This window comes from Rattus rattus, chromosome 7 (assembly GCF_011064425.1).
Source record: "Rattus rattus isolate New Zealand chromosome 7, Rrattus_CSIRO_v1, whole genome shotgun sequence".
Classification (NCBI taxonomy): domain Eukaryota; kingdom Metazoa; phylum Chordata; class Mammalia; order Rodentia; family Muridae; genus Rattus; species Rattus rattus.
Genome location: NC_046160.1, coordinates 28,544,843 through 28,572,532, shown reverse-complemented (window position 1 = coordinate 28,572,532; position 27,690 = coordinate 28,544,843). Strand labels below are relative to the sequence as shown.

General features: G+C 41.0%; 1 protein-coding gene across 2 annotated transcripts in view; it reads right to left on the bottom strand.

Annotated features, from left to right (window-relative positions):
• Positions 1 to 23,962, bottom strand: part of Ldah (lipid droplet associated hydrolase) — a 77,659-nt gene extending 53,697 nt beyond the window's left edge. Inside the window, exons 1-4 of one of the 2 annotated variants that reach the window (XM_032909189.1) lie at positions 23,914 to 23,962; positions 21,091 to 21,173; positions 12,223 to 12,378; positions 2,682 to 2,825 (exon numbers count right to left, since the gene is read on the bottom strand). In XM_032909189.1, the coding sequence (XP_032765080.1) occupies positions 2,682 to 2,825; positions 12,223 to 12,376 (298 nt within the window). In that variant the 5' untranslated portion in view covers positions 12,377 to 12,378; positions 21,091 to 21,173; positions 23,914 to 23,962. The remainder of the gene's footprint in view (positions 1 to 2,681; positions 2,826 to 12,222; positions 12,379 to 21,090; positions 21,174 to 23,913) is intronic. The other variant, XM_032909190.1, reaches the window with a different exon arrangement.
• Positions 23,963 to 27,690: the final 3,728 nt, after the last annotated feature.

Sequence of the window (27,690 nt, the reverse complement as noted above, 5' to 3'; positions counted from 1 at the left end):
CTTTATATTAAGGTGGCCAGGAACTGAGCTACATTTAATATTTATTAGAGCCTTTGATTTCATCCATGCTATTGTCTTTTCACCCTTCCCTGCTGGTTCCCCCAAGACCTCCTTAACAGATCCTGTAACTTGCAGCACACACACCTCTGTTATATCCAAAGCCTATGAACATGGTGTAAACTATAGGGGTAGGGGAGGAAGCATTCCTCAATTGCATAGTCTCAGGGGACCTGAGATTCTGTCTGTGATCATAACAAATGCTTTTCAGATCATTTTCCCTCTCTATGTGAGGCAAGAAGGCCAAGAGGTTCTTCCCTCCGGTTAGACAAGGTCACACAAGGTCTCATCCCTTGGAGAGTAGGCTTTTGCTACTGAGAATCCTTTGGGAATGATGCAAAATGATTTCCCCTCCATTCCCACCCTAAGAAGACCCTGAAAGATATTCTCAGATAATCACTGTGACACCTTTACTGCCATGGCAAAGTACTCACAGAGATTGGCTCATGGTTTTAGAGGTCTCAACCTGCAGTTGTCTGGCCCTGTTGTTTTGGGTACTGGGAAACAGACCATGTAGTCAACAAGTGGTACCACAAAGCTGCTGGCTTTCTGGGGACTAGGAAGGAAAACGAGAAAGGAAGAGGACAAGAAGTCCTATCCTCCAAGGTCACGACCCCAATGAACTAAACTACTTACTCCACAAAAGGTTTACCACCTCTCAAGATTCCATTACATTACGGATCCCCAAATGGAGCATTTCGTTCATGAGGTCAAAGCCCTCTTGACATACACCTATCAAAGTCCCTAATATATGTTTGAAAACTACGCACTGGAGACTACTCCCTCAGTTGAACATTTTAGGGACATTTAAAATTTAAACTATCAAAGGGCATTGTCTTATTCCTACAATCCTACCATGAGAGAGGGAGAGGCAGAAGGATTGTCAGTTTAAAGACATCTTGAGCTATTTAGTGAGGTCCTGTCTTAAAACATAAACAAGCAAAGCTGGAGAGATGGCTCAGAAGTTAAGAGCACTTACTGTTCTTGCAGAGGACCTGGGTTCAATTTCCAGTACCCACAAAGTGGGTCAAAACCAATCCTGTATCTCCTACATGTTCTTGCAGAAACTAAAGGACTGCCAAAGAGCTGATGTGGAGTTCCTAGAGGGAATACTCTTTGGAGCCTTGGAAGCCCCTGAGAATTTCCACTTCACTCTCAAACTGTCTGCATTGCACCTCTGTGTGTTCTACTGGCTAAGGCTTGCCTAAGTTCTTCCAAGTGAGCTGTTTTTTCACAGTGGTGCCACTGGTCCAGGTTGTATATGCCCTGGTCCTGCTTTCTTGAGTGCCTGACATCTGGTTGTGAGGGCAGGAGTGGTAGATTCTAAGCCCTACAGGTCAGAGATGAAACTAGAAGTCTTATTACTTATTTTGGAAGAATTTTGCATTAGACCCTTTCCTTGTGCATAATGTTTGCCAACTAGCAGTAACCAGCAGTAAATAAATGTTCATCAGTACCTTTATGAAAAAAGTAAGTACATTAGTTCAGGTCTAAGATATACATTTCACCAGTACATTTTACAAAGGGCAAACCAAACCAAACCAAACCAAACCAAACCCCCACAGAAGATAAGTCCACCACGGGACAGTTCTCATAGGCATAATTCAATTTGTGTAAGACACCTGGGCTTCTGTACTCAGCATTAAAGGACTAGAGAGTCTCTTCTCTCCGTGCTAACGTGCCAATGTTTGCTTGTTTTGAAGCTAACAATTTTTGATCATAATTAAAAAAATATTATAATTTATAATATTCTTTTCCAATTTTAAATTATAAAGCAGCAATTTTAAACATTTTATTTAGCATCTGTATTGTCTAAATTTTACTTAACAGGTACACATCATTTTAATTTTAAAAATACAGTACTTATTTTAAAAAAGGAATAAAATCATGCACTGGAACCAAAAGATCATCTATAAAGTATAAAGTTATGAACAAGATAAACTGGTATTGTTTCTCTACCTGAATACACTAATGTTCAGAGAGTATTCAGAAGAGTTCACATAATCATAACCACAATCATCTTAAAACAGAAAACAATTACATCTGATATGATGGTGAGTGGCCATAGTACATTTAAAAATAAATTAATCAAAACTAGCCTTGAATGTCATCTAAGATCATTCATAAAGTACAGGTTTGCGTGTTGAAATCTGTATACTATTGTCTAAAAGAATCAGGAATATTTAATCATAAAGAATACAAAGGTTACTGTATCTTTAAGTCAGGAAGAGTGGCTTGCAAGAACCGGAAGTGAAGTAAGCACTACAGCCCCTACCTCCCTCAAACAACCAAGGGGAAAAGCCCCACAGCAGAAGACATAAGCCTGATGTCTGTAGGAACTTTAAATTATGTATTCTCTCACTTTAGGAAAGTAGACGTCTGAGAATTCTTATGGGTCAAATGCACATGCTTGCAATACCACAGTAACATCCTTCCCCTAACACACCATCTAGCACATCACCACACAGAAGCCCAGCTCTCCCTTCTCCAACTTATAAAAATGTGGGCCCTGGGTCTAAAGACACAGCAGAGGCTTTTGCTTGTGACCTGAGAATGCCAACAGGCTTCCTAGAAACACCAGTACCTGTTGGCTGTCAATCTTAAAGGTGTTAACAAGGACATACCCTGTGGTGCAGTGAGAATCTTCTTGTCCTTGGGAGTCAAGGAAAACCCAGCATGCGAGATGATCCATACTGGGAAGTGGCCCTTCACCAAAGAGTACAAGGCCTTTGCAAATGGCACGTAGAAGGGGGAAAGGCCTGGGTTACCTAGGAAAAGGAAAGACTAGATTTGAAAGAGCAACAGACTTATGCAAGGTGATGTACAGGCCTGAAAAGATGGCTCAGTTTTCTCACACCATTCTCTCCAAATCTAGTAACATTCACATTTACACTCTGGTATCACAAGAAAGATCTTCATGCCAGAAATCAAAGCACCCTTATGTGATTTAAATCACCCTTATGTGGCTTCCGACTGTTACCCAGATAAAGCCCCGAACCACTAATACTGTCTTTATGGCATTTCAAGATCATCTCAGTTATTAAGCTGTACCAAAGTAAACCCCAAACAAAACAACAACAAAACAAACTAACAAACTCATGCCAGTCAAATCAGTGTGGCAATCTTAGAAAACTTAGGGGAGTCGACTCAGTGTTATCTTGTCATCTGCAAGTATTTGTAGTATGTGTGTAGGATCATTGACTGAAATATACACTACATGTGATTTATTGTACATATATGGAATGCATTTTTGATGTGGGTTAGGGACAGAGAAACAGAATAATGAATACGGTACACCCACGGGGTGAAAGACAATGAAGTAGGGTACCTAGCCTGCACTCGTCATCTGCACAGTCTTCATTGTTTATACTCCTTGCCGTAGATGTCTCCTTATTTCTTCACTCTGTCATGTGTCTCTACTCTGGCTGAACAAGGTCTGTGACAATGGTATTTGAATCAGGATTGGCATAGATAGGCAGCACAGCAAAGTGCTTCAGACTGCAGGCGGTCTGGGCTGCAGCCTGCTTTCCCTATGGACTTTAAGCTTTGGAAGTTATTTACTCTTTGTATGTTTTGACTTCTCATCCGTGAAATGGTATAATGTACAAATGTACACAATGCTAAGTGAACTTATGGATGTCTGGCATATTTTAACATTGCTTTAAACATGGTAATAGCTACGTAGGTGTTAACTGTTCCACTTGCACGGCCTTGTCTACCTATCATGGTACTCTGATGGTTTCATTGTTCATATTGTTATCATGCTCCTGTAGTATCCTGGACGAAAGCTTTAAGTTCTGAGCATCTTCAGTGGTGCTAACTGGCAACTGTGCCAAGTAACGTGAAAACTTTCCCCAGGTCAGCAGTGTGCTCTTTGGTCAGCTTGCTGGCCACTGTGCAGTTGCAGGGGAGGGAAGGGAAAAGGAGACTCGCAGAAGGCAGGCACCCACGCTGTCTGTGAGTGTCTGCCTCATCTTTATAAATGGAAGCCTTCAGCATGGGGATGCTGCTGAGTATAAGTAGAAAACAGCTCTCAACATCTCCCCATCTAAGAGCCAGTTGCATAAGGCCACTAACTCTAACACACATCCCCCGCTCATCAAGCGTCTTCTGACCCAACACTAAACTTCTGCAGGAACTTGTTTTGGAATCAAACTATTCAATTTATTTATTTTGTCATTTTGTCCTTTGCTAAAACATTACATCTTATACATCTACACACACACACACACCATACAGGTGTGCATGCTCATATTTTAGTAATTGGTAGAGCAAATCCTTTCTCTTTATTTAAAACTTTCTAGGCTGGTCTCCAATTTTAGTTCCACTTTATAAAAAAATCTCTTGGAGATCCTGATTGAAATTATATTTAATTTACACATTACTTTATTATTGTTGTTGTTATTTTTTAGTTTTTTGAGACAGGGTTTCTATGTAGTCTTGCCTGTCCTGGAACTCTCTGTAGATCAGGCTGACCCTGAACTCGGAGATCTGTTGGCCTCTGCTTCTCCAGTGCTGGGACTAAAGGTGTGTACCACCGCTGCCTCGCTTACACATTACTTTACAAGGAATTTACTGAGTGTAGCCTCCCAGGAGCGTGTTCTATCCCAAGATCACATTTTTTTTTTCATATTTTACATCATACTTTTAATTTTTACATTTAAAATGTGACAAGCAATCCCCAAACCATTAAATATTAATTCACAGTATGATTTTAATGACCATGGAGAATTCCAATTCATAAGCACACCATATTATTTCACTGTTCTGTTCTATGAGGCAATTAGATTTTTCTTGTTTTTGAATGCGTGTGTATGTATGTGAGCATATGTGTGTGTGTGTAATGAGAAAAGTAATATGAGCTTGTACAGAAGGAGGAACATGATGTTAAGTATATCAGTACCTTTAATACACAGGTCAGAAGTTTCTCAAATGTGCTCCAATTAGCCCTCCTTCCCTCCCTCCCCCTCCCTCCCTCATTAAGCTTCTCAACAACCCACACTTGTGACAATCTTTTCATCAGCCTCACAGAAGTGCCCAAGATCACATTTTTATGCCACTTAACCAACATATGTTAGAAATATCACTTGCTAATCCTTTGAACACAGTAAGATCATATCTGAAGTTAGTGCTTTTCAAGTTCTCACTCAGTCTTCATCTTTTTTTTTAAACATTTATTTATTATGTATATATATACACATCATACAGCTTTCTGCCTGCATGTATGCCTGCAGGCCAGAAGAGGGCACCAGACCTGATTATAGATGGATGTGAGCCACCATGTGGTTGCTGGGAATTGAACTCAGGACCTCTGGAAGAGCAGTCAGCACTCTTAACCGCTGAGCCATCTCTCCAGCCCCTCAGTCTCCATCACATGTAGCAGTGAGAACAAACAGGCTGTGTAACTTTTGAGACAAAGTCAAGTCATCTGAGAAGAGGGAATCTCAACTGAGAAAATGCTCCCACCTGTGGGCAAGCCTGTGCTGCATTTTCTTGATTGATGATTGATGTGGGAGAGCCCAGCTCCCTGTGGGTGGTAGCACCCCTGGGCTGGTGATTCTGGGTGCTGTAAGGAAGCAGGCTGAGCAAGCAAAGGGGGCAAGACAGTACGCAGCTCTCCTCATGGCCCTGGCATCAGTTCCTGCCTTGAGTTCCTGCCCTAGTTTCCCTGAATGATGGAAGATCAAATAAACCCTTTCCTCCCCAGTTTGTTTTGGCCATGGTGTTTTACCATAGCAGTTTAAACTAACCATTAGCAAACAGTAGCTGCTAGAATTATTACAAACAATGCTAAGTAAACACTAAAGTTACTAACCACATGATTTAGGCGTAACAGTTCCAATGACAGCTTATATAAAAATCACTCCTTGAGTATAAGATAATGGAACACCATAGAAAGGCCTTTCCTGCCTGTCTCAAATTCATCCTCTTATTGATTATAGGATCTTAATCAATTCTTCTTACTTTAATATACTATTTTATTATCATCAAGTAAACTGCCAACTGCATTGTGCTCAGTTTCTCTATTCCAGGTGTATAGCTCCCATTGTGTATTATTTTAACCATTACAATTTGCACTGGGAACTCACTGCTTGGAAGTCACTGCGCTATACACAGGCATTCAAGGAGTCCATGGGGTTTATACAGTATGAGAGAATATACACATGTAACCAAGTGAGCTGATTCATGAGTGTGAGAACAACTACAAAAAAAGCAAACAAACAAACAACAACAAAAAAACCCAAAAAAACCAAACAGGATGCTGTGATCCACATTAGTGTGACTTAAAAAACAAACAACAAACCCAAGGTCTGAGGAAGTGACTTTTCTGAGGCCCAGATGGTAAGACAAGGGCAGTGAAGAAATGAAGAGCTTAGTGATTAAAGCAGCACAAGTTCCCCACCCTTAGCTCTTCCTGCTACATTCGACATCATCATGATCAACGGGCGCTGATGGATGCCGAAGCCTGGATGCCACAGGGTTGAGGAGGAGGAATAAACTAGTCAGTACCTTTGGGACCACAGTAAGAAACTTGCCTTTTAGTCTAAGAAACATAGGTGGCAGTTCAGAGTTAAGGAATGATCAGGTTTCAATCATTTTTTATATTAGAATAATTAGAAAATATGATTTTAGGAATATACATGAAATAGGCAACTTCCTATAAAGATACAAAGCACCACAGCTTATTCAAGAAGAATTCAATAATCTAGATGGTGCCACTATGAACTAAAGAAAGTGAGGCTTAAGGATTAAAGATCTCATGAACAAATCCAGACTTACATGGCTTCACTGTTTAATGCTGTCAAATATTTGAAGGGGAAAAATACTATCAAGTATATAGGTATTTTTCAGGATAACATACAAGAAAGAAATAGTAAAGAAATAGTTATTAATCTGTTCTATGAGGTCTGTCTATATTACCCTCATACCAAAACCAGATTTGACTTCTCGAAAAACAGAACTATGGGTCAGTATTCCAATAAACACATATGAAAAATTTGGAACTAAAGGGTAGCAAATTAGATCCGTTAAGATGTTTTAAAAAGTACATTATAACCAAGTAGAGTTGATTATGGGATGACAGGATTCATTTAACATTTAAAAATTAATTTTACTTATCATGCTTATAAACAGAATGGGTCACATACTCATCTTAGAGTAAAAATGGATCTTACAGTTTGTCGAGTGTATTTAGTAAAATAGGTACGATTTGAAACATACTGAACATGAAACACTGAATCAGAATTCCTACACTCTATACAGTCTTTACACCTAGTGATGTCAGTGTCTTTCCATTAATGTCTATTTGTCTATGTATCTATCCTTTCTCCCCTTCAAGACAGGGTTTCTCACACTCTAGCACATCCTGGCCTGGTACTTACCTTGAATCAAGGGCTGTGCTCAAACTCAAAGCAATCCTCTTGCCTCAGCCTGCCAAGTGCTGGGATCACAGTCAGGCATCACCATGCCAACCTTTTCTCCACCACATGCGTCTACCTCTGCACACAGAAAGGTTCTCTCCATCTCAGCTGCTGTGGCTCTGGGATCCACTTGCCACTGTCTTTATATTTCACTACATCTATCTCAGAGGACTGGGCAGCTCTGATCTCCTTACCCACTCTCTTAGCTACCATTTCCTGAAGACAAAGGATCCATACAACCACAAATGGATGGCGCTTAGAGAGCAACACAGGGCAACACAAGGAGGCTGCTGAAGATAGCGTGCCTGGAGAGCCACAAACCTCCAGATGCCTTCTCCTGCAAACACGCACCCCAACTTTCATGACAGTCTATGTAGATGAACTACACAATGTAGGTAATGGAGTCCTGCCAACCTAGGAGCAGAACAAGCCTAGGCCTCTCAGGAATCTGACAGAAATGACTGAGGCTACAGAGGAACAGACACATTGGAAACTTCGTGCCACAAGGGAAGAGACCATGGAACCAGGAATGTGTCACGCTTCCTTCCGTCTGCGGTACGCCAGCCAACAGCTTCCTCTACTTCCTCAGCACACAGGAAGCATGGCTTCCCAGTGGGCGCTCTGCCCCTTGAACCTTTTCAGTAGCGCTCTCACTGTCATGAAACACCTCACACACCTCAATGACAGCAGTGATTTTTTTGTCTTTGCAGCATACGCAGAAGAAACGATGAGTAAGGGAGTTCCCCTAGGTGGGGTGCTCAGCAGGCTGGCTACCTCACTCAGCGACTTTACAGACCTTTAGACTTACTCTGTCCATGCCGTCCTAACCCTTCTCAGTCACTCATACAGTCCCTGAGAAACTGGATGCTTGAGTGACACTCCTCTTGTTGTGCACATGTTAAGTGGTTGCAAAATCCAGCTGGATTGAGTCACCACCTCTGCCCCATAATTCACCAGTTATCAAATCCAAAAGAACTTATTTGCATTAAGTTTAAGCAACAAATTCCTCTCTTAAGAATTACTGTGCTACCCCAGATTTTCTGCATCAGAAATCAGTGGCAGGGCAAAGGAACCTGTCTCTCAGGAGCTAATTCTCATCCCGGCACTAACTGTAAGAAGTACAAGCTTAGGTCCTTTCATCAGCTGGAAATGGCTAACATTCTAAGCACCCCAACTCTGAGGAATCCAGAGAATCTTAGGCCCTTTTAGACCTTACTCTCAATATATCGCTATTCCATTGCTAAAGAATTCATATACCTTTTTTGGGAAGTTAATTCCTTTCACTCAGTATACCAGCTATTCTATGGTCCTCAGTCTGTTTCCTCACCCTCCACGACGGTCACTCTCAGAGAGCAACTTCAACCCTTCATGGGAGACAGCCATGGGGCCGGACAGGGACTATTTCAGTTTCCTCTTGAATCCTTTCATATTTTGTCCATCTTAGCTGCCAAATTTCCCTCTTTCCAGTTTCAGGAACACACTGCTTCCAGTCCACAATCATGAGTCTATTATTTTCTGTACCCCATCTTCACCAAACCTCTGCTACATGGAGTAGCACCCCCTATGTCGATAACCTCAAACTCTCATTAGATAGAGAATGTCTATTTTTCATTTTAATACATGCTATGAGACTGATTTTCAAGAATTATCTTAAACCCTTCAAGATTCTAAGTTTGCTTCCAGAAAAGGTTAAGCTAAAGAGAGATGCTGGGTTGGAACTGTTAACCCAGCTGAGAATGGAAGGCCCATACTGAGGAAAGTACAACTGAGCACTGAAATTCTCAACTCCTTTCCTCTGAAAGGGGCTCTGAACATTAGCAGACGGGCTCCCACTTTTCACACAGGAAGCTGGAGGAAGATTCCTTTCCAGAAAACAGAAAAACTGAAGAATGAGCTACAGATCCCGAAACACCAGAAACTCCTAATGAAATGCTATGCTGTACCCCACCATGAGGCTTGCCCACAGAGCCCATCCTGCTTTGCCCAGGTCTGTTAAGACTTCAGCATAGGTTGCCATGGATCTTGGGGTTCTTAGTCCTAGGAAAATTGCAGTAGCTGATCACTCTAGGCGTGTGGACAAACCCTACCTCTGTTTGTAATGGTGCCAACTAGTTTTTCCTATCTTCACCTTGAAAATGAACGGGTAGTAACATATTTGAGGGGGAAAAAACCCACTAATGGGAACCTGCAGAAAAAGTAATAGAGTAGAAAACAAATGCAGAGACCAAAGAAAATGATATTGTTCCTATGAATCAGGAGACCACAGCAAGAGTAAAGAGGAGAAAAGAGCTTGGACTTCATGTATATAAAGCTGGGAGTGGTGCTGTATGCCTGTGAGGCTAGCACTTGTGAGGATGAAGCGGGATGATTGTCAGTTTGAGGTCACCTTAAGTCACAGACCAAGTCAACGGCTTAGTGGTAGTGCTTGATAGTCATGTACAAGGTCTTGGGCATCAGAGTCTTTGGCTTAAAAGGCCCACTAAAATCCCAAATCAGTGTAGAAAATGCCAGCCATACTAGAGTGCTTCATTGTAAAATTCTAAATTCTTAGAACAAAAAAGAACGTCTCAAAGACATGAACTGTGTGGGGGAAATGTCACATACAAAATATAAGCGATCAGAATGACATAAACAACTTCAAACCTGGAGGGGTTGGGGGTAAGGATTACTGTCTCTGAATTCCAAGGGTAAATTATTTTCCAGCCAGAAGTCCAAGACAGTGTCTCTTTTTCCTTCCATATGTTTTCAGTGGTGGGACCAAACCCAGGGCTTTGCACACACTCAGCCCACCGTGCCACACCCCCAGTCTACACAACTCTTGTATAGGGTACATTATTTACAAGACCACTCCTCTGCATTTCTCAGGAAATAGCTGGAAGCACTTCACCAACAGCAGGAAATATCAAGAGTGCAGCATGAGATCTAGCCTGTCAGAGAGTAACAAGAATTGGAAGGAGGGCAGCCGAGCAGGAGCCTGGAGCACAGTCAGTGCAGGCCAGGTGTGAAGGACAGCACACTCGGGCCACAGCCCCAAGAGCAAAAGGAACCATCCCTGAAACAAGACCTTAGGACTTCTCCCTTCTAGGAAAATGTTAGGATAAGGGAGTGACTGGAGCATGGGAAACTAAGGAGGAGAGACACACATTACCTCAGAGAAGGCAAGCTAAGAGGAAAGGAAATGCAGTCAAAATACACTATCGGTTTCACAGGAGACAATACAATGATTGTGCAGTCCTAGGTAGTCACAGGACTGTAAAAGCTCTAAACACTGATCTGATTAAAAATAGAAAAATTGGAAGGAGGGGTGTGTGACTACGAGAGAAAGTGTACTCTCCATCTGGGTGGAAGTGAACAGGTAACAGCTGATAGAACAATGAACAGAAAGGTAAGCGTTGATTTAGAAATGCAGACCAATACCTAGCAGATGTTGGTCAGCACGTATGTGACTTAATTATTAAGGGAGGGCATGAAGTCAGGAGGGGATGGGGAGGCGAGAGATCTGGGAGGATCTGGGGGAGGAGAATATAATCAAAATGCATTGTATAAAATTCTCAAAGAACTAATAAACCTATTGCATTTAAAAAGATTAGTGTGGGGTCTGTGAGAAGGCTCAGTGGGTAGACTTGCTTGCCACCAAGGCTGACACCCTGAGTTTGATTCCTGGGACCCATGTGGTGGAAGGAGAGAACTGACTCTTCTGACCTCCATGTTTGCAGCATGTACTAAAGTCCCCCCACCCCCCAACTCCCAATGTAGCACAAGAACAGAAGGAAATGTGAATTAATGCCAGGAGCATATGACAATAAAAGTGTTTCTGAGGATTTGTTAGGACTTCAAAAAGCTAATTTAAAGGTCAGTTCAATGAGGTTTCTTTCCTCTCTTAGTAAAACAACAAAATAAAATTCTATGAAGGCAAATGAAGAAACAGAAAAAAGTACCTTGGATAAGAAAACAGTGAGCAGGGACGAGTCCTAGACAAGGCGTTCTATGAACAGGAAAATACACAGAGCTAACCACACAGAGGCAGAGGACACAGACTCAGCCACAGAAGAATCTGTTTTATGTGGAAACAGCCCTGCAGACCAGGAGGGCAACGGCAGCCTTACTCATCCAAAGAATAGAGCAAAGCACGTAATGAACCACCTAAGGCAAGAGGGAAGAGAACAGGGCTTCCGGCTCCAAAGATTATCAACAAAAGAAAGCATGCAAAAGGGGAGAGCTGTTTGTACACTCTTAAATTTTCTTTAAGACAGTTTGACCAGTTTCGTGATGATGAAAATATCTGACAACCATGTTAATGTGAAACATAAAGTAAAATACAACTCAAAAGAGTCTTGCCAGGGTGACAAGTAGAACACAGGTTCACAGCTTATTGCTTGCAACCAACCAGATACCTCTGACCGTGACAGAGCAAAGTCACACACAACCCAGATGAAAACCCAAGAAGAAAAACTCCATCTACGCACACAAGCATCTTTTAAAAGGTGGGAAGAAGTTATTTAAGGCTTAAACTTTGATAACGCTGTAAATATAAAAAGACATTTACAAGGCAAATTACAAAACTGCGCATGTGGGACCTTCTCCACAAAACAAGGAATCTCTACATAATAGCTAATCTAAACGATATAAATGTAGAGAAAACTAAATACACACCCAGAGAAGTAGCCATGATTATTATTGGTAGTAATTTTATTTGTTCCACAGTTACTATGAGAGGCTTTGAGAATCTGACTTTTCGACTTACCGGGAATGATGAAGATAAGATGTTTTGGCTTGCTGACACCTTGTTTATCAAAGAGGTTAGTCCAGGGCCCACATTTAATGATCTGGGTTTCAACTCCACCACAGAGAAAGAATTCCTCATGCACAGGGACTCCATCCTCAACTTCTGAGGCCATTTCTAAATAAAAGGGTGGAAGGGGGTGAGAAACAAAGTACAGAGCCAGCAGGAGGCAGGTGGAGATGAGTTCAAGGTTAGCTTCTCAGCTACACAGGGTCTGAGGTTAGTGTGGATTACAGGAGGCCCCCTCTCAACCCCCCACCCCCACAAAAGGCAGTAATTTAGAAAACCTTAAGCCAAAGACAGTATTGAAGAATAAAAAGGGGAAAGTTAAAAAAAAAACATGTAGAAGAAAATGCCACAGGGCACGTCAGAGATACCATGACTACCCAACCTTTTGCATTAAAAGACTGGAAGACAAATAAGGGGTTCCCATGAAACATGCAGTCACATGGTCAAGCGCAAAAAGACCAGAAAGGAGCAGAAATCAAAGTCAGATTAGCATTCTCATTCCCCTGTCTCCAGCTGGGAATCACAGTGCCCTTGGATGACATCTACCTCCCTAGTCTGGAGGTCTCTGATGGCCTGGGCCTCACCTGACACCGGCCCTCTACCTTCACCTGGCAATGGTTGGTGAAAGGCTCAGCTCTCCTGGGATGGCAGGCCACTGAGCTCCTTTATGTTCAGTCTAGTCATCCTCTGCTTTAAAACTTCCGTAAGCACATTGTTTTGTGTGAGGTAAAACACTACGTCATTGAATTATGAAAGAGGTAGGCGGACAATAGCAGCATGAACAATCCTCTGACCAACTTCATACATACAAGCTGGTGACCCTGAATTACTTACGTAATCCCTCCACTGACTTTCTGTTCTGTCTGTGGGCACTAAGTCTTTTTAAAAAAATTATTATTATTATATTTACTTACTTTACCTCCTGTGCACTGCCCCCCTCCTGGTCACCCCTCTCACTCCCTATTCCATCCCTCTCCCCCTTCTTCTCTGAGCGGGTGGTGCTCCCCTGGGTATCCCCCTGACCCTGGCACATCAAGTCTCCGTGAGGCTAGGTGTATTCTCTCCCACTGAGGCCAGACAAGGCAATCAATCCTTGACACTATTAATGATCCCCTGTTCTGCTTGCAGACAGCGGGGCACTAAGTCTTAACACTTCAAAACTCTATCCTTCTAATCCAGTGGTTCACAACCTTCCTAATGCTGCGGCCTCATGTCGTGGTGACACCCAACCATAACATTGTTTCGATGCTACTTCACAACTGTAATTTTGCTACTGTTATGAACAGTAATATAAATATCCAATATACAGGCTATCTGAAATGCGGCCCCGTGGAAGACTGGAAATCACTGTTCTCGCCCCTTCACCTAACCTGCCCCCTCGGTCTGCCCTGCCCTTTCCTTAGTGCTCATGCTCTTCTGCTCCTGTCACTGTGCTCACAGTTTTGTTTTGTTTTGTTTTCTCTGGAGCTGAGGACCGAACCCAGGGCCTTGCGCTTGCTAGGCAAGTGCTCTATCACTGAGCTAAATCCCCAACCCCTTCTGCTCACAATTTTATCTCTCAGTTACTTCTGGAATGCTTTTCCCTCCACTGTCAATAACCAATTGATTGCCTGCCACCTCCCAATTCTAGCCCCATTCTCATTCTGGCATTCACAGCTCTGACCCAGGCTTCTAAAATGCTTTTCTTTTGTGGGGGGAGGCCGTGTTGAGCTCTTGGAGGAAGAGATTGGAGAGCCCCAGTGGAGGCTTCCTTGCAGGCTCTTGCCAGCTTGTACTTCCTCCCCCTGTACTATTAGCTGTGAGATCCCCCAACTGCAGCTGCTTTCCAACTGGAGAAGACTTTGTCAGCAAAAGAAACATAGCAGTCACTGGGGCCTTTCTCCACTGGTAGGACTAAGAACTCCCAGAATGCAGTGACTGGAGGACCCACAATAAAGTTTCAAAAGGTCAAGAGTGCCCAGAGTAGAAAACACTGCTCTAGTGCTGTGTCTACAGAGTGCCACTTACACCAGCACTGGGCTGCCACTGGGCTTTCTCCAGCTCTCCTCACAGGAGCAACACCCAAGTGGCTGCTCCATCGGCCCTCCTCTAGATAGCTGGTTGCTTGGTTTTGTTCTCTACAGTGGCCTGAAATGCTTGTCCCAAGCTGTACACAGGGACGCTCTAGGTTGCTGCAGAGGGAGGTCTCTTCATTTAATGTGTGCTCTAATTTCCTCTGGACTTACCTATGGAACTCAACTCACTCGTGCCACGAGACCACACTGTCTAGGCTTCAGACCTGCAGCACCCTCCTCCCAGTCTTGGTTCACAGTGACTGGACACTAGCTTTGGCCTGGGCAAACCAGCAGGGCTGCAAGCACAACACCAGTGAGCTTTGAACATCAATTCTATCCTTCCTTACATAGTTTTCTCCAGCTCTGGAGTAATTTTTTAGAGTTCCCTTTATATATTAGTGTTGCAGCTTTTCTCCTATCAGAACTTAATGGCCCTTTGTGTTACACTCACCATTTGTGAATATAACACAACGTGTGGCTTCTGTCTCCTGATTTAATTAGGACTTACATACCCCTCCTGAGATGATGTGTGCCCTCTGTGAATATTTCCTACGTTAGACTCAACTCAATTGTGCTTCCCACGAAGCCTCCATCAGCATCCAAGGAAATCTCTTGCTTCATATTACCTGTTGTCATCTTTTAAAGAAAATGGTGGTATGTGTTTGGTGTATATATACATGTATGCAGGTGTATGTGCCTATGCGCATGCATGCAGAAGCCAGAGGGGAACACGTAGTGCTTTCCCGTATTGCTTTTTTGCCTTGTTCCCTTGAGATGGTCTGCCACTGAGCATGAAGCTCACTATTTAGCTGTGCTGGCCAGTCAAGCAGCTCCAGGGAACCTCCTGTCTCTATCCTCCTATGCTAGGAATATAGGCACTCTGGCCATGCCTGACTTATGTGGATGCTGGGGATTTGAACCCAGATCCTCATCCTTGCATAGCAAACTTTCTCATTTCCCTAGCTGACAGTCATTTTCTCAAGTGGACATTGGTTAGGTAGCCAGCTAAGCTTAAAACTTAGTGCAAGCACTTGATGTCTTTCCCTGGACTGAGCATCTTAATTAAGGCAAATACAGTGCCAGGCAGGATGCAGTGAAATGGGAAGTTCCACACATCTGAGAGCCATCTGATAGCATGGGCCGATACCTATAAAAAGCAATCGCTTTGCCTCCGTTTGAAAAATTGATTCTGGGAGTTGGGGATTTAGCTCAGTGGTAGAGCGCTTGCCTAGCAAGCGCAAGGCCCTGGGTTCAGTCCCCAGCTCTGGAAAAAAAAAAAAAGAAAAGAAAAAAATGAAAAATTGATTCTAAAACAAAAATTACAAAATATATTTCTGTAAGGCTGATGTAAAGAATGTGGTTTATAATACCCAATGTGCTGAGGAACCCAGGCGGTCAATCGTGGAGTTAAGTGAATTGTGATAAAGCATTGTATAGACAGTCGATTATACAATGTCTAGTATAGGGAAAGATAAGCTATAGTTCGGTATCCTGACCAAACACGCTCCCTCAAGGCAGCTTTGCTAATTTCAAGTTTCCCTTTTTCCCTAGCATTTCTATTTCACTGCTCTCGTCTTAGGATCTGTTGTCCCTTTATTCCCTTTGTTTATGTCTGTATTACTTTTACTGTCATTTCTGTGAATTTAGGTAGGAAGAAGAAATAAACACAAACATTCAAAATTTCGTGTTTAACCAAAAGTCTTAATTGGGTTTTCTTAAGCACGAATGAAAAGCTATGGAAGTAGGAACCATCCCTGACACCAAATGACTAAGGCGGCGAAGTGTCAGCTTTTTACAGACTTACTTTAGGTCACCAGTAAACGCCACTCTAGTCTCATTTCAGGAGCTACCATAGCTCAGTAAGTGCATTTGTGAAGGCTTCCTGACACTTACAATGCAGTGGAAACAAAATTAGTCAGACCTTTATACAAAATGTTAAATTTGGACACTGACTGCAAAGCCCCTGGCCACACTTAACACTTCACCTGCAGGAAATGAACAGGTTGCCTAAGTTGCACAAACTGAATCACACTTGGCTTTCATCCAGTCTGACTCCTGAAGCAGCCATTAAACGTATCTGCCTCCGAACTACTTAATTACAAGTAAATGACACCTTGTGAGTTTGACTACACTTGAGATTTATGAGAGTTCAAGTAGATGAAAACGTTCAAGCACAGTCTATAGAAACTGGAAAACAAAACAGCAAGTGCAATCCTAAAAACAGTTCGAGCAGAGCAGTCCCCATGCACGCTCGTTCCCACAGGAGCCTTCCCTTCCCTTCCTTCCCTCCCCTCGTCTGTCTTATTCTCACTAAGCTGTGAAGAAGGAAAGAAAATCTTACCTAAGAGGTAGTTGGGTTCTTTGAGTGACAAAAGGCACTGTAGGACAATTATATGTTGCCGAAGAGTGACAGTCTCACCTTCAGCCTCAGCCTATGAGCAGGCTTAGATTAAATCAATTTGATAAGCATCGAGAATCAGGCTGGATGAGACCCAAAACCAAACCAAGTATGATTACAATGTAAGCAACTTAGAAAAACCTGTTTTTCTAAGGACAGGCGCTTATGTGTACTAATGATTTTCGAATTTTGAATTTTATGTAGCAGTATCATTTTTCCAACTTAATCTTATACAAAAAATAAGTAAAACAGAAAACCAGCATTTATTTGATCAGTATGAATCTTAGACGATCAAACCAATATTTTCATTACATTTATTGTAATATTTATTATGCAAAAATATAAACTCCATTGTATGAAGCCAATGAGAACAATAAAGTCCAACTGCTGAACAAAAATATTCAAAGCCGAGTGTATATGTGTATTATTCGGTTTCAGTATCCAAATGACTGCTGTTTATTTCAGCTACTCTGTATTTCTTCAATCATGCAGGAATAGCCATAACTTTTAAAAAAGCTTGATTTTTTTTAGGATGTCCTGAGAGCCTCCAATCACATTAAACATCAAAAAGACACAAGGGTTTTTTTTTTGGCTATGCCCCCTTCTTTCGGTATGTATGTCTTCACCTGTTGAGCACTCGTATGGCAGGCAGAGGTCAACTTTCGGTATCTCTGTCTACTGTTTTCCAGATCCTCAGTGTTTTCACTGAGCAGTTGACCTGACTGCTGGCCAGCGAGCTCTCAGGACCAGTATGTCCCTTCCTGTGCTTGCTGTGCTGATGTTTCAATAGAGCTTTTAAGTGAGAACTTGGGACCCAAACTCAGGTCCTTCTGCTTGCACAGCCAACACTTTATGCACTGAATTCCCTCACTCTGCAACACTTAATTATTAACTATGTCTAATAATAACTTGTATTACTTATTACACACATCTGGTGGCTAAGAAACTTCTAAAACTTCCTCAAAAGCCAATTTTTATGCACATTGTCAAACAATACCACTTATTGTCTCATCCTGAAACACAGCAGTGTACGTTCTGTACCCTAATTCTTGAATAGAGATTGATTTGTGTGGTTCCTGGGTATCAGTATTTAACCTGGTTGTAAAATATTTGGCAACTGGGCATGTACAGATAGACTTTTTCAAGGTTTGTGGCAGACAAAGTTTGTTTCATATGGAAAGACAATATGTGAAGGAAATATGAAAAATGGCAGAAGCTGTACTCAATCACCAATATGGTGGCTATCTATGTGTATTAAACAACAGAGCTGAGCCTGGCAGTTGGTTCTCATTAGAGGCCTGCTGGAGATTGAACCCAGGGCCTTGTACATACTAGGCAAGTGTTCTGCTACTGAATGATGTTACCAGCCATTCAAGGTTTGTTTTTAAATTTAAAATGTAGTGAATCTAATTTTGCAATAGCAGGCTGGCTTGCTTCCAAAAATCTTCCACTGATGACAATTAGAAAAGCCAGGGAAGGACTGGAGAGATGGCTCAGTGGTTAGGAGCACTGACTGCTCTTAAAGAGGTCCTGAGTTCAATTCTCAGCAACCACATGGTGAATCACAACCATTTGTAATGGGATCTGATGCCCTCTTCTGGTGTGTCTGAAGACAGTGACAGTTTACTTATATACATAAAATAAATAAATAAATCTTTAAAGAAAGAAAAAGAAAAGCCAGGGAAAAGCTTTTCCTGTTTGCTAACGAAACAAAACAAAACAAACCCAAAAAACAAGAACAAAAACAAAACAGAAAAACAAAAAAACCCTAGCAACTATAAAAAGAACGGCACAAGAATATGTAACAAATTTGTATAAAAGAAAAAAAAATGTAACATATGAGTAAGAAAAGCGCAGGGAATTGATATAAAAATATCAAATATATAGAATATAGAGCATGTCCACAGACCTTCTCTCTTTACTATCTCTGTTCCTCAGACTGAATCCTTTAGGCTTTTCTCTAGTACTGCAATAGATCAGTAGCTGCAGGCTCCTTTCGCCACGGCCCACATCTCTTGTGGATCCCATGGACCCACAAGGAGGCCCTCCTGATCTTCCTCCCCTCACACACACTAGTTGCTGCATCACAGCCTCCAACATTAGCAGGCATTCCCTGTGAAGACAACAGCTGAGCAGGCTGGTAAAACAGGCATCACAGTCTAAACTACACTCTCTGAAAATACAGAAAAGAAACAGAAACCAAGGAACAAAACACCCACCCAACAAAGACAAGTCTAGAAATCAGCACCTAGACCTATAGTCACTCCAAATGCAGATGCCTAGGTGACACTTCTAAGAAACAAGCTGGTATAGCCATTTTAATATCTAACAAAACAGACTTAAATACATAATTAACAAAAGAAAAATTCACCAAGATGATATTTCAATTCTTGACATGTATGCCCTAAACACAAGGGCACCCACTTTTGTAAATGAAACACTTCTACAGCTTAAATCACTTATTGACTCTCATACACTGATAGTGGAGACTATCTCTCACATATCCTACTTCAACAATGAACACCACCCAGCCAAAAACTAAACAGAGAAATATTGGGGCTAACATGTTATAAACCAAATGGACCTAACAGGTATTTAGAGATCATTTCATCCCAACACAAAAGAATACACCCTCTTCTCGGCACCTCACGAACATTCTGAAATTGAGCATACACTACAATACAAAGCAAGTCTCAACAGATACATGAAAAATGAAATAACTTCATACCTCCTATCAGACCACCAAATATTAAAGATGGATAGCATCAACCACAGAAACAACAGCAATTTTACAAACTCATGGAAATTGAACAACTCTCTACTGAATGAAAACTGAGTCAAGACAGAAATTAAGAAAGAAATTAAAGACTTTTTAGAAGTCTACACAGCAGAGCCAAACTTATGGTACAAAATGAAAGTGGTGCTAAAAGGAAGTACATAGCACAAAATGCCTACATGTAAAGACTGGAGAGAGCTCAGATGGTTTTAGCACAGAATCCTAATAGATTTTCAACAAAGAGTTAACGCCAATACTCTTCAAATTATTCCACATAATAGAAACAGAAGGAACACTGCTTAATTCATTTTATGAGGCTACAATATCCTGATACCCAAACCACATAAAGACTCATCAAAGAAAGAGAATTACAGACCGATTTCCCTTACGAACATAGATGCAAAAATACTCAATAAAATATTTGCAAACTGAATCCAAGATCACATCAAAAAGATCATCCACCATGATCAAGTAGGCTGCATCTCAAAGATGCAGGGATGGTTCAATACATGAAAATCTGTCAAGTAATCCACCATATAAACAAAGTCAAAGGAAAAAAAAAACATATGATCATCTCATTAGACATCTCATTTGACAAAATCCCTTCATGGTAAAAATCCTGGAGACATTTGGGGTACAAGGGACAAAGCTAAACATAATAAAGGCAATTTACAGATTTACAGCAAGCCTACAGTCAACATCAAATTATATAGAGAGAAATCCAAAGCAATTTCACTAAATTGAGAAATAGGACAAGGTTGTTCACTCCCTCCATATCTATTCAATATAGTACTTGAAGTTTTAGGTAGAACAGTAAGACAACTATTGGGGATCAGTGGAATACAAATTGAAAGGAAGAAGTCAAAGTATCATTATTTGTAATGATATGATAGTATATGCATAAATGACTCAAAAAATTTCCACTAGGGAACTCCTACAGCTGATAAACACTTTCAGCAAAGTGGCTGGATACAAGATTAACACAAAACAAAACAAAGCAAAGCAAAACGAACCAACAAAAAATAAACCCCACCAAACTAAAAGAAGACAATCCCTTCCCACCCCCAAAACAGTAGACCTCTTATTTTTCTATCTAGAAATGGCAAATGGACTGAGGAAGAAATCAGGGGAAACATTCTTCACAATAGCCTTGACTAATATAAAATATCAAGGGTAACTCTAACCAAGAAGTGAAATACTTGTATGATTAAAACTTCAAGTTTTTGAAGAAAGAAACTGAAGAAGATATTAGAATATTGAAAGACCTCCTACTCATGGATTGGTAAAACGGTCACCTTACCAATTATCTACAGATTCAATATAATTCCAGTCAAATTCCAACACATTTCTTTATAGACTTCAAAAAGGCATTTTCCAACTTCATATGGAAAAAAAACAAACAAAAAACCCAGGATAGCTAAAAAAAAATCCCGAACAATAAAAGAACTGCTGGAGGGATCACCAACCCTGACTTCAAGCTGCACTACAGAGCTACAGTAATAAAATCCACATGATACTGGCATAAAAACAGACACATTGATCAATGGAACGGAATGGAAGACCCAGACATAAACCCACACACATATAGATACCTGATTTTTGACAAAGAAGCCAAAATTATACAATGGAGAAAAAGCAAGCATCTTCAATGCATGGTGCTGGTCAAACTGGATGTCTGCATGTTGAAAACAAGGAAAAAGGAAAATGTGAAAAAAACCTCCAGCTAATAGGGAAGGGGTTAGGTCTGGCAAACAAACAACATGGGCTAACTAGATTTCAATATGGAAACACAGAGTGCCTCATAGAATTCAAAAGGGAAGAGCACATTAAGGCTTCCAAGCAATGAGTGTTTACATTATAACGTATCTTTTAATCTTTGGACAGTCAAAGGTTATTTAAACAAGATATAGTGTACCCTAACCACAACGGAAACAAGTTTTAAGATGGATTCTTTAGATTAAGAACTTGCGTTCATCATTAGACACTGATAGAGGATAGTCAGAAGATAGGAGAAGAGGCACACACATATGTCGTGTTCTGGATTTAAGACTATTGTTAGAATACTCTCTAGCAACATATTTAAATCCTGAATGCTACTTATGTGTCATTATGCATATTTGTGTGTGTGAATGTAGGTTTAGTTTAGTGTTTTCCTCTCATTCTCTTAATCTCTCTATATACTATCTATCTGAACATATAATTACTTTTTTTGTGAGGATAGAGGTTGAACCCAGGACTTTGTATATGTTAGGTAACTGCTCTATCACTGAGCTATGTCTTCAGTCCATACTTCTTGTGAGTAGCATCTTACATACAAAATAGATTTCAACAACATGCACATATCGAGAATATGTAAAGAACTTCTACGACTAAGAGAGAGACGATCCAATTAAAATACAGGCAAAATACCAGAAGGGTTTTATAAAAGGAGAAGAGTCATAACCAGACTGCTAATAACCACAAGGGTTTTCTAGAAGAGTCAAAGAACACCAAAATGGAAACTATCATCTGGGTATGTTGGTGCATACCCATAATCCAAGAATTTGGGAGGCCAAGGCAGGAATGTCATGAGTTTGAAACCAGCCAGGACTACTTGGTATATAAAATGGTTTCAAAAAACAAACAAACAAGCAAATCCCTCAAACCAAACATCCAGCTGTTGTGGTTCATGCCTATTTTCCTAGCACTGGGGAGGTAGGAGAAAGGTCACAAACAAGTTCAGGGTCTGTCTGGCTTATAGAAGATCTGTCTCAAAAAACAATCCAAAACAACAACAACAACAAAAAAAACTCTATAAAGTGTAATGCTGATCAAAAGGGACAGATTTGCCGAAACACACACACACACACACACACACACACACACACACACACACACTGTAGACCAGTGCTAGGATTCTCCTACTCCATACTATGACAGCCCTGAATATCAGGTTAAGTATTTGGGAAACCAGTAATTCCAGAATTATCTTCCAAGAGACATGCACTCACAGCTGTTACAATAAAAAAAAAAAAAAGTGGCTGGAGAGATGGCTCAGTGGTTAAAAGCACTGACTACTCTTCCAGAGGTCCTGAGTTCAATTCTCAGCAACCACATGGTGGTTCACAACCATCTGTAATGGGCATCCGATGCCTTCTTCTGGTGTGTCTGAAGACAGCAACAGTGTATTCAAATACATGAAATAAATAAATAGTTAAAAAAATAAAAAGTTCCTAGAAAACACAGGAACATTTCCTAGAAATTTCATTTATTCTTGCTACATGGCACATTATCATAAAACTTAATGCCTGAAGATAATATGTTATAGCCTCACGGGTTGTGTGGGTTAGAAATTTATAAAGAGCACAGCCAAGTCGGTCTTGGAACAACCCAGAGTAGAGTTAGCTAAGAAAAGCTCAACAGCTGGCTTTGACTTGTTCACTGGGACACACAGGCATACCATACAACATTTCAGAAAGTGACTTGACATTTTGCCCATGATGATCTTACCAGTCTCTCCTACTAATGCCCAAACTTCTTCATCAAAGTAGTTTAGAAAAATGTTGAAGGCACCAGGAATTTAACAGTTTCCCAAAGTAAGAAAGAGCTTGATCAAAGCATTCTTTTAAGAGGGCAGCAAAACTCAGAAAAATGTAAGAGCACACTAAAGTTCAGAAGCTACCATAAGTACTATATAAGAAACAAGAGCAAGGAATTTAAAAATAATAATTGAAAGAACAAAACTTATGAAGTGGATCAACTGCAGAGTAGAATCAACAAAGAATGAGATGAGAGAACCTGGAGAGATCCACAAAATTTACAAACCTGAATTAGTGGGAAACAGTCTAAAAAACTAGTAGCCCGGACACAATGCCAAATGACCTATAATTCATTCAATCAGAGTTTCAGAGAAGACAACGTGGGACTAAAACACGTTTAAAGAAAGTGTATCTGGAAACTTCAAATTTGAGAAGGACACAAATCTCCTGATTCAAGAAGCTGAGCAACGCTTAAGCTGGAGAAATGCATATTATACTATTACAAGCCATGCATTTTGGAAAACCAAAAATAAAGAAAAAAATGTTAAAAGCAGAGAGAAACAACACATTATCTGCAAGGGTAAAGGTGATTTTAATGTCAGCTGATTTCTTAGGACGAGGGACAGTGTCGACCACAGATGCCTGGGGAGTTCCAGCGCAGACTTTGATTCATTTCTAGTAGGCTGGCTGCCAGCGCACAGGCTTATCCTTTTCCTGGGAGCCTCTGGGGGCTTGGCCACAGGTGTGGTGAGTGTAGTACCATCGTGTTCCGCACAGCCCAGCTCTGCGGCTGTGCATCCGGGTGATGGCAGCTCCGCTATCCTGACACCGTCCCACGCGCGGCCCGTGTACCCTTCCTCAGACAAACCACACTCAGTGCTGGCAGCATCATCTCACCTGCCCATCCACAAGGTATCGGGGTCGTCCGCAGACCTCTTGTCAAAGCGTCACCAGAACCGGAAGTCCCGCCTTAGCGACGTCACAACACCGCGCCGCGCCGGTCCCGGAAGTTGGGACCCTTAGAGTGCTTTGCGTGCGAGCATCTCGAGTGTGAGAGTTTTGGTGGCAACTTGCTGGGTAGGTGGTTTATAGCCAGCGAGATTGCTGGGAACACATAGAGCGTTTCCAGTATTTCACCTGAATTTTACCCGCTTTCAGTTCTTTATCATTTTGGTAAACGAGTTTTTCCCCTTCTCGGACGTCCTTTCATTTTTTTCCCCCCTCTTTCTACATCTGCTCACTTCTCCTTACTTCCACCACCAGTTGTTTTTCTTTCCTGATTCATGAACACAGGAAAGTTGACTCTCAGTTAACCTTAGCGTTAGTATTAAGCTCCAGACACTCTGCTATTTAGGATAATGCGACCGTTCCAGAGGTATTTCCAACTTACTACAAACTTCAAGATGGTACATTGTAGGCAATCAGTGTATTTCTGTACTCTCAAATATTGTAGCCAACATGGCAGTCTTATTGCTAGAAGAAGCATGTAATAGGAATTGTATCTAAGACAATGGGTAAGTATGTCCACTTCCATATATTTAAATGTTATTGGAAAAAAAGATAAATCTCAAGTCTACACTGACAACCTAGAACTCACCATGAGCTTGTCAGTCAGTCAGCCCATGAAATAACTCCACTTGAACGACAAATAGGCAAGATAAATGTTAGTGTAGTCCATCCAGAACTGTTGATTTGGAACTCCATTAGTTATATATAGATGCACCCCAATATAAAATAAAGATAGGACCTGAAACAGTTTGGAGCTGAGACAATTATTTAAAGTCATCTTTGGACATCTATTTTATCACTCTTTAATCCAAAGGCAGCTGGAGGGAGGGAGGGAGGAGAGGGATGGATGACATGTGAGAATCTGTGGCCAAGGAGTTTTAGGAAAGACAAAAAATGACTTTTGGAGTGAACACTTCATTACTTGTGTGAGGTTCTCTGAAACTTTATACTTGGCAAGGTGATGGCACCATTCAAGATGGCATCTGTGCCAACAGCCTGTGTCCTGGAGTAGTTGTTGCTGCCTACTGTCTACCCATTTTCTTGTGAAGGGCACATAAGAAAGCAAGAACTTTTCTTGTTTATTTCTAGTATTCTTGTTACTGGAATACAGTGTTTCCTGTCAAGGTTGTAGAGGGACAACGGCCACACAGATTTTTCTTTTTTATTTTAATTCTGAATACCTAAGGGAAGAATTTATGATTGACCCAGCTTGGATCCAGTGTCAATAATTGTCCCATCACCAATGGCAAGTGCTAATGGCCATGTTGTTCCTCTGTCAACTTAAGTGAGGGATCCTGGCGAATGGAGCAGACATTCCATACAGGAGCCTACTAGAAGCATAGGTGGCCATAAAATTAGATCATTGTATACTGGTTTTAGTGATATGCTTTTACCTTTTACATAAAAAGACTAGAATTCCATTATTCTTTCATACATTATTGACTACTTATTAACATTTCAAGCAGTCCTCAAGGCTAGGGCTACAAGAGAATCCAAAGATAAAGTTCTGGATATTATAAACAATTTGAAGAAATTAATATATAATGATAATATAAGAGAAAGTAAAAGTATGTTTCAAAATGTTTTGTAGAGAAAAAAAGGTGTAGCGTTGGTTATGTGGGGAAGACCTGGGAGGGGTGGGGAAGTGGAACCATGAGCATAATATATTGCATAAAAATTTATTTTTAATAAAAAGTTGATAATATATTCATTGAAAAATTGGCTCACTTTTGATCTAACTCACTAAGCATCAATAAATAAGTTGAAATATAGAGATATTGGATTATTTAAGTTTTTATAATATATAAACCTTGTTTTCTTTTTAAAAATGATTTAGTTATTTTATGTATGTAAATACTCTATCTGTGTGTACACCTGCACACTAGAAGAGGACATCAGTTCACATTATAGATGGTTGTGAGCCACCATGTGGTACTGGGAATTCAAATCAGGACCTCTGGAAGAACAGCCGGTGCTCGTAACTGACTAGCCATCTCTCCAGCCCTGTCTTCTTAATTTAATTTTTTTGTTTTTCTGAGAATTTCACATGTGAATGGTGTGTTGACACCATTTCCTTCCTTCTTTCCCTCCTTCTCCCATGCCCTTCTCAGTTTTATGATTTCTTTTGTAATTATTTCTACCCCCCCCACTATTTCTTGTTCTCACACAGGAAAAACCTATTGAGCCCACGTAATGTTTCCCTTATATACATGTATTTAAGGTTATCAAGGGACTTGTCCCTGAAGGAGACTGGATTTCCCTCCCTCATTAGCCATTGGCTATTTGTAACTCTTTATTTAGCTTGTGAGGCCTTTCATCTTGATATGTTGAATTACCATTCATGTAATCATGAAGGGCTTGTTTAATATTGTTGAGATTTTAAAAATTCTGACTCCCTGTCATGTCTACGGAATATTACCTAGCAGCAGTTTCCTGGTCCTCTGTCTCTTACAATATTTCTGTGCCCTTTTCCTGAGCTTCTTTAGTGAGGTGTAAGAGCCACACTTATCTGTGGGTATAAGGACACACTTCTAACACAGTTAGAAATGATACTGGTTTAGAGATAATAACTTCCTCTGTAGGGCCTATGATCTCTTCATCTATGAGAAGGTTTGCAGTGCCAGGAATGAGTTTCCTCCTTTTGAGTGAGCCTTAAGCTCAATTAGACATGGTTGGTTACTTCCAAGATAATAGTGCTACTATTGCACCATTGGGGATTGTGGTAATTTGAAAGGAAAAGGCTCTTAGCAAGTGGCAGTATTAGGAGGTGTGGCCTTGAAATAGGTACGGCTTTAGTTGGAGAAAGTGTGTCAATAGTGGGTGTGCTTTGAGGTTTCAGAAGCTCAAACCAGACCTAGTAGCTCACAGTTCACTTTCCTGCTGCCTGTTAATCCAGTTATAGAACACTCAGCTACCATTCCAGCACCATGTTTGCCTGCATGTCACCATGCTTCCTTCCTGATGATATTGGATTAAACTTCTGGATGGTAAATCAGCCCCACTGAAATGGTTTTCTTTATGAGTTGCTGTAGACATGATGCCTCTTCACAGCAATAAAACCCTAACTAAGACAGAAGTTGAATCAGCAATCGGGTATTGCTATGATAGGCTAGATCATGTTTTTGTTTGGAGGAATGTGTACTTTGGGACTTTAGATTAGGAAAGCAGTAGAGTGCTTTAAGAACAGCTTAATAGGCCATACCACTAGGAATGTGGAAGACAACGAATGGTGCTGTCTTAGTTAGGGTTTTACTGCTGTAAACAGATACCATGACCAAGGCAACTCTTATAAGAACAACATTTAATTGGGGCTGGCTTATATATTTCAGAGGTTCATTATCATCAAGGTGGGAGCATGGCAGTATCCAAACAAGCATGATGCAGGCAGAGCTGAGAGTTCTACATCTTCATCTGAAGGTGTGTAGGAGAAGACTGGCTTCCAGGCAGGTAGGACAAGTGTATTAAAGCCTATGCCCACAGTGACACACCTACTCCAACAAGGTCACACCTCCTAATAGTGCCACTCCCTGGGCCAAGCATATACAAACCATCACAGGTGCTGTGGGTGATTTGAACTGGGGTTGGGGGCTGGCTCAAGATGTTTCTGAGGAGGGTATTAGTTTGTGGTCTAGAGACCATTCTTGTGATATTTTGGCAAAGAATGTG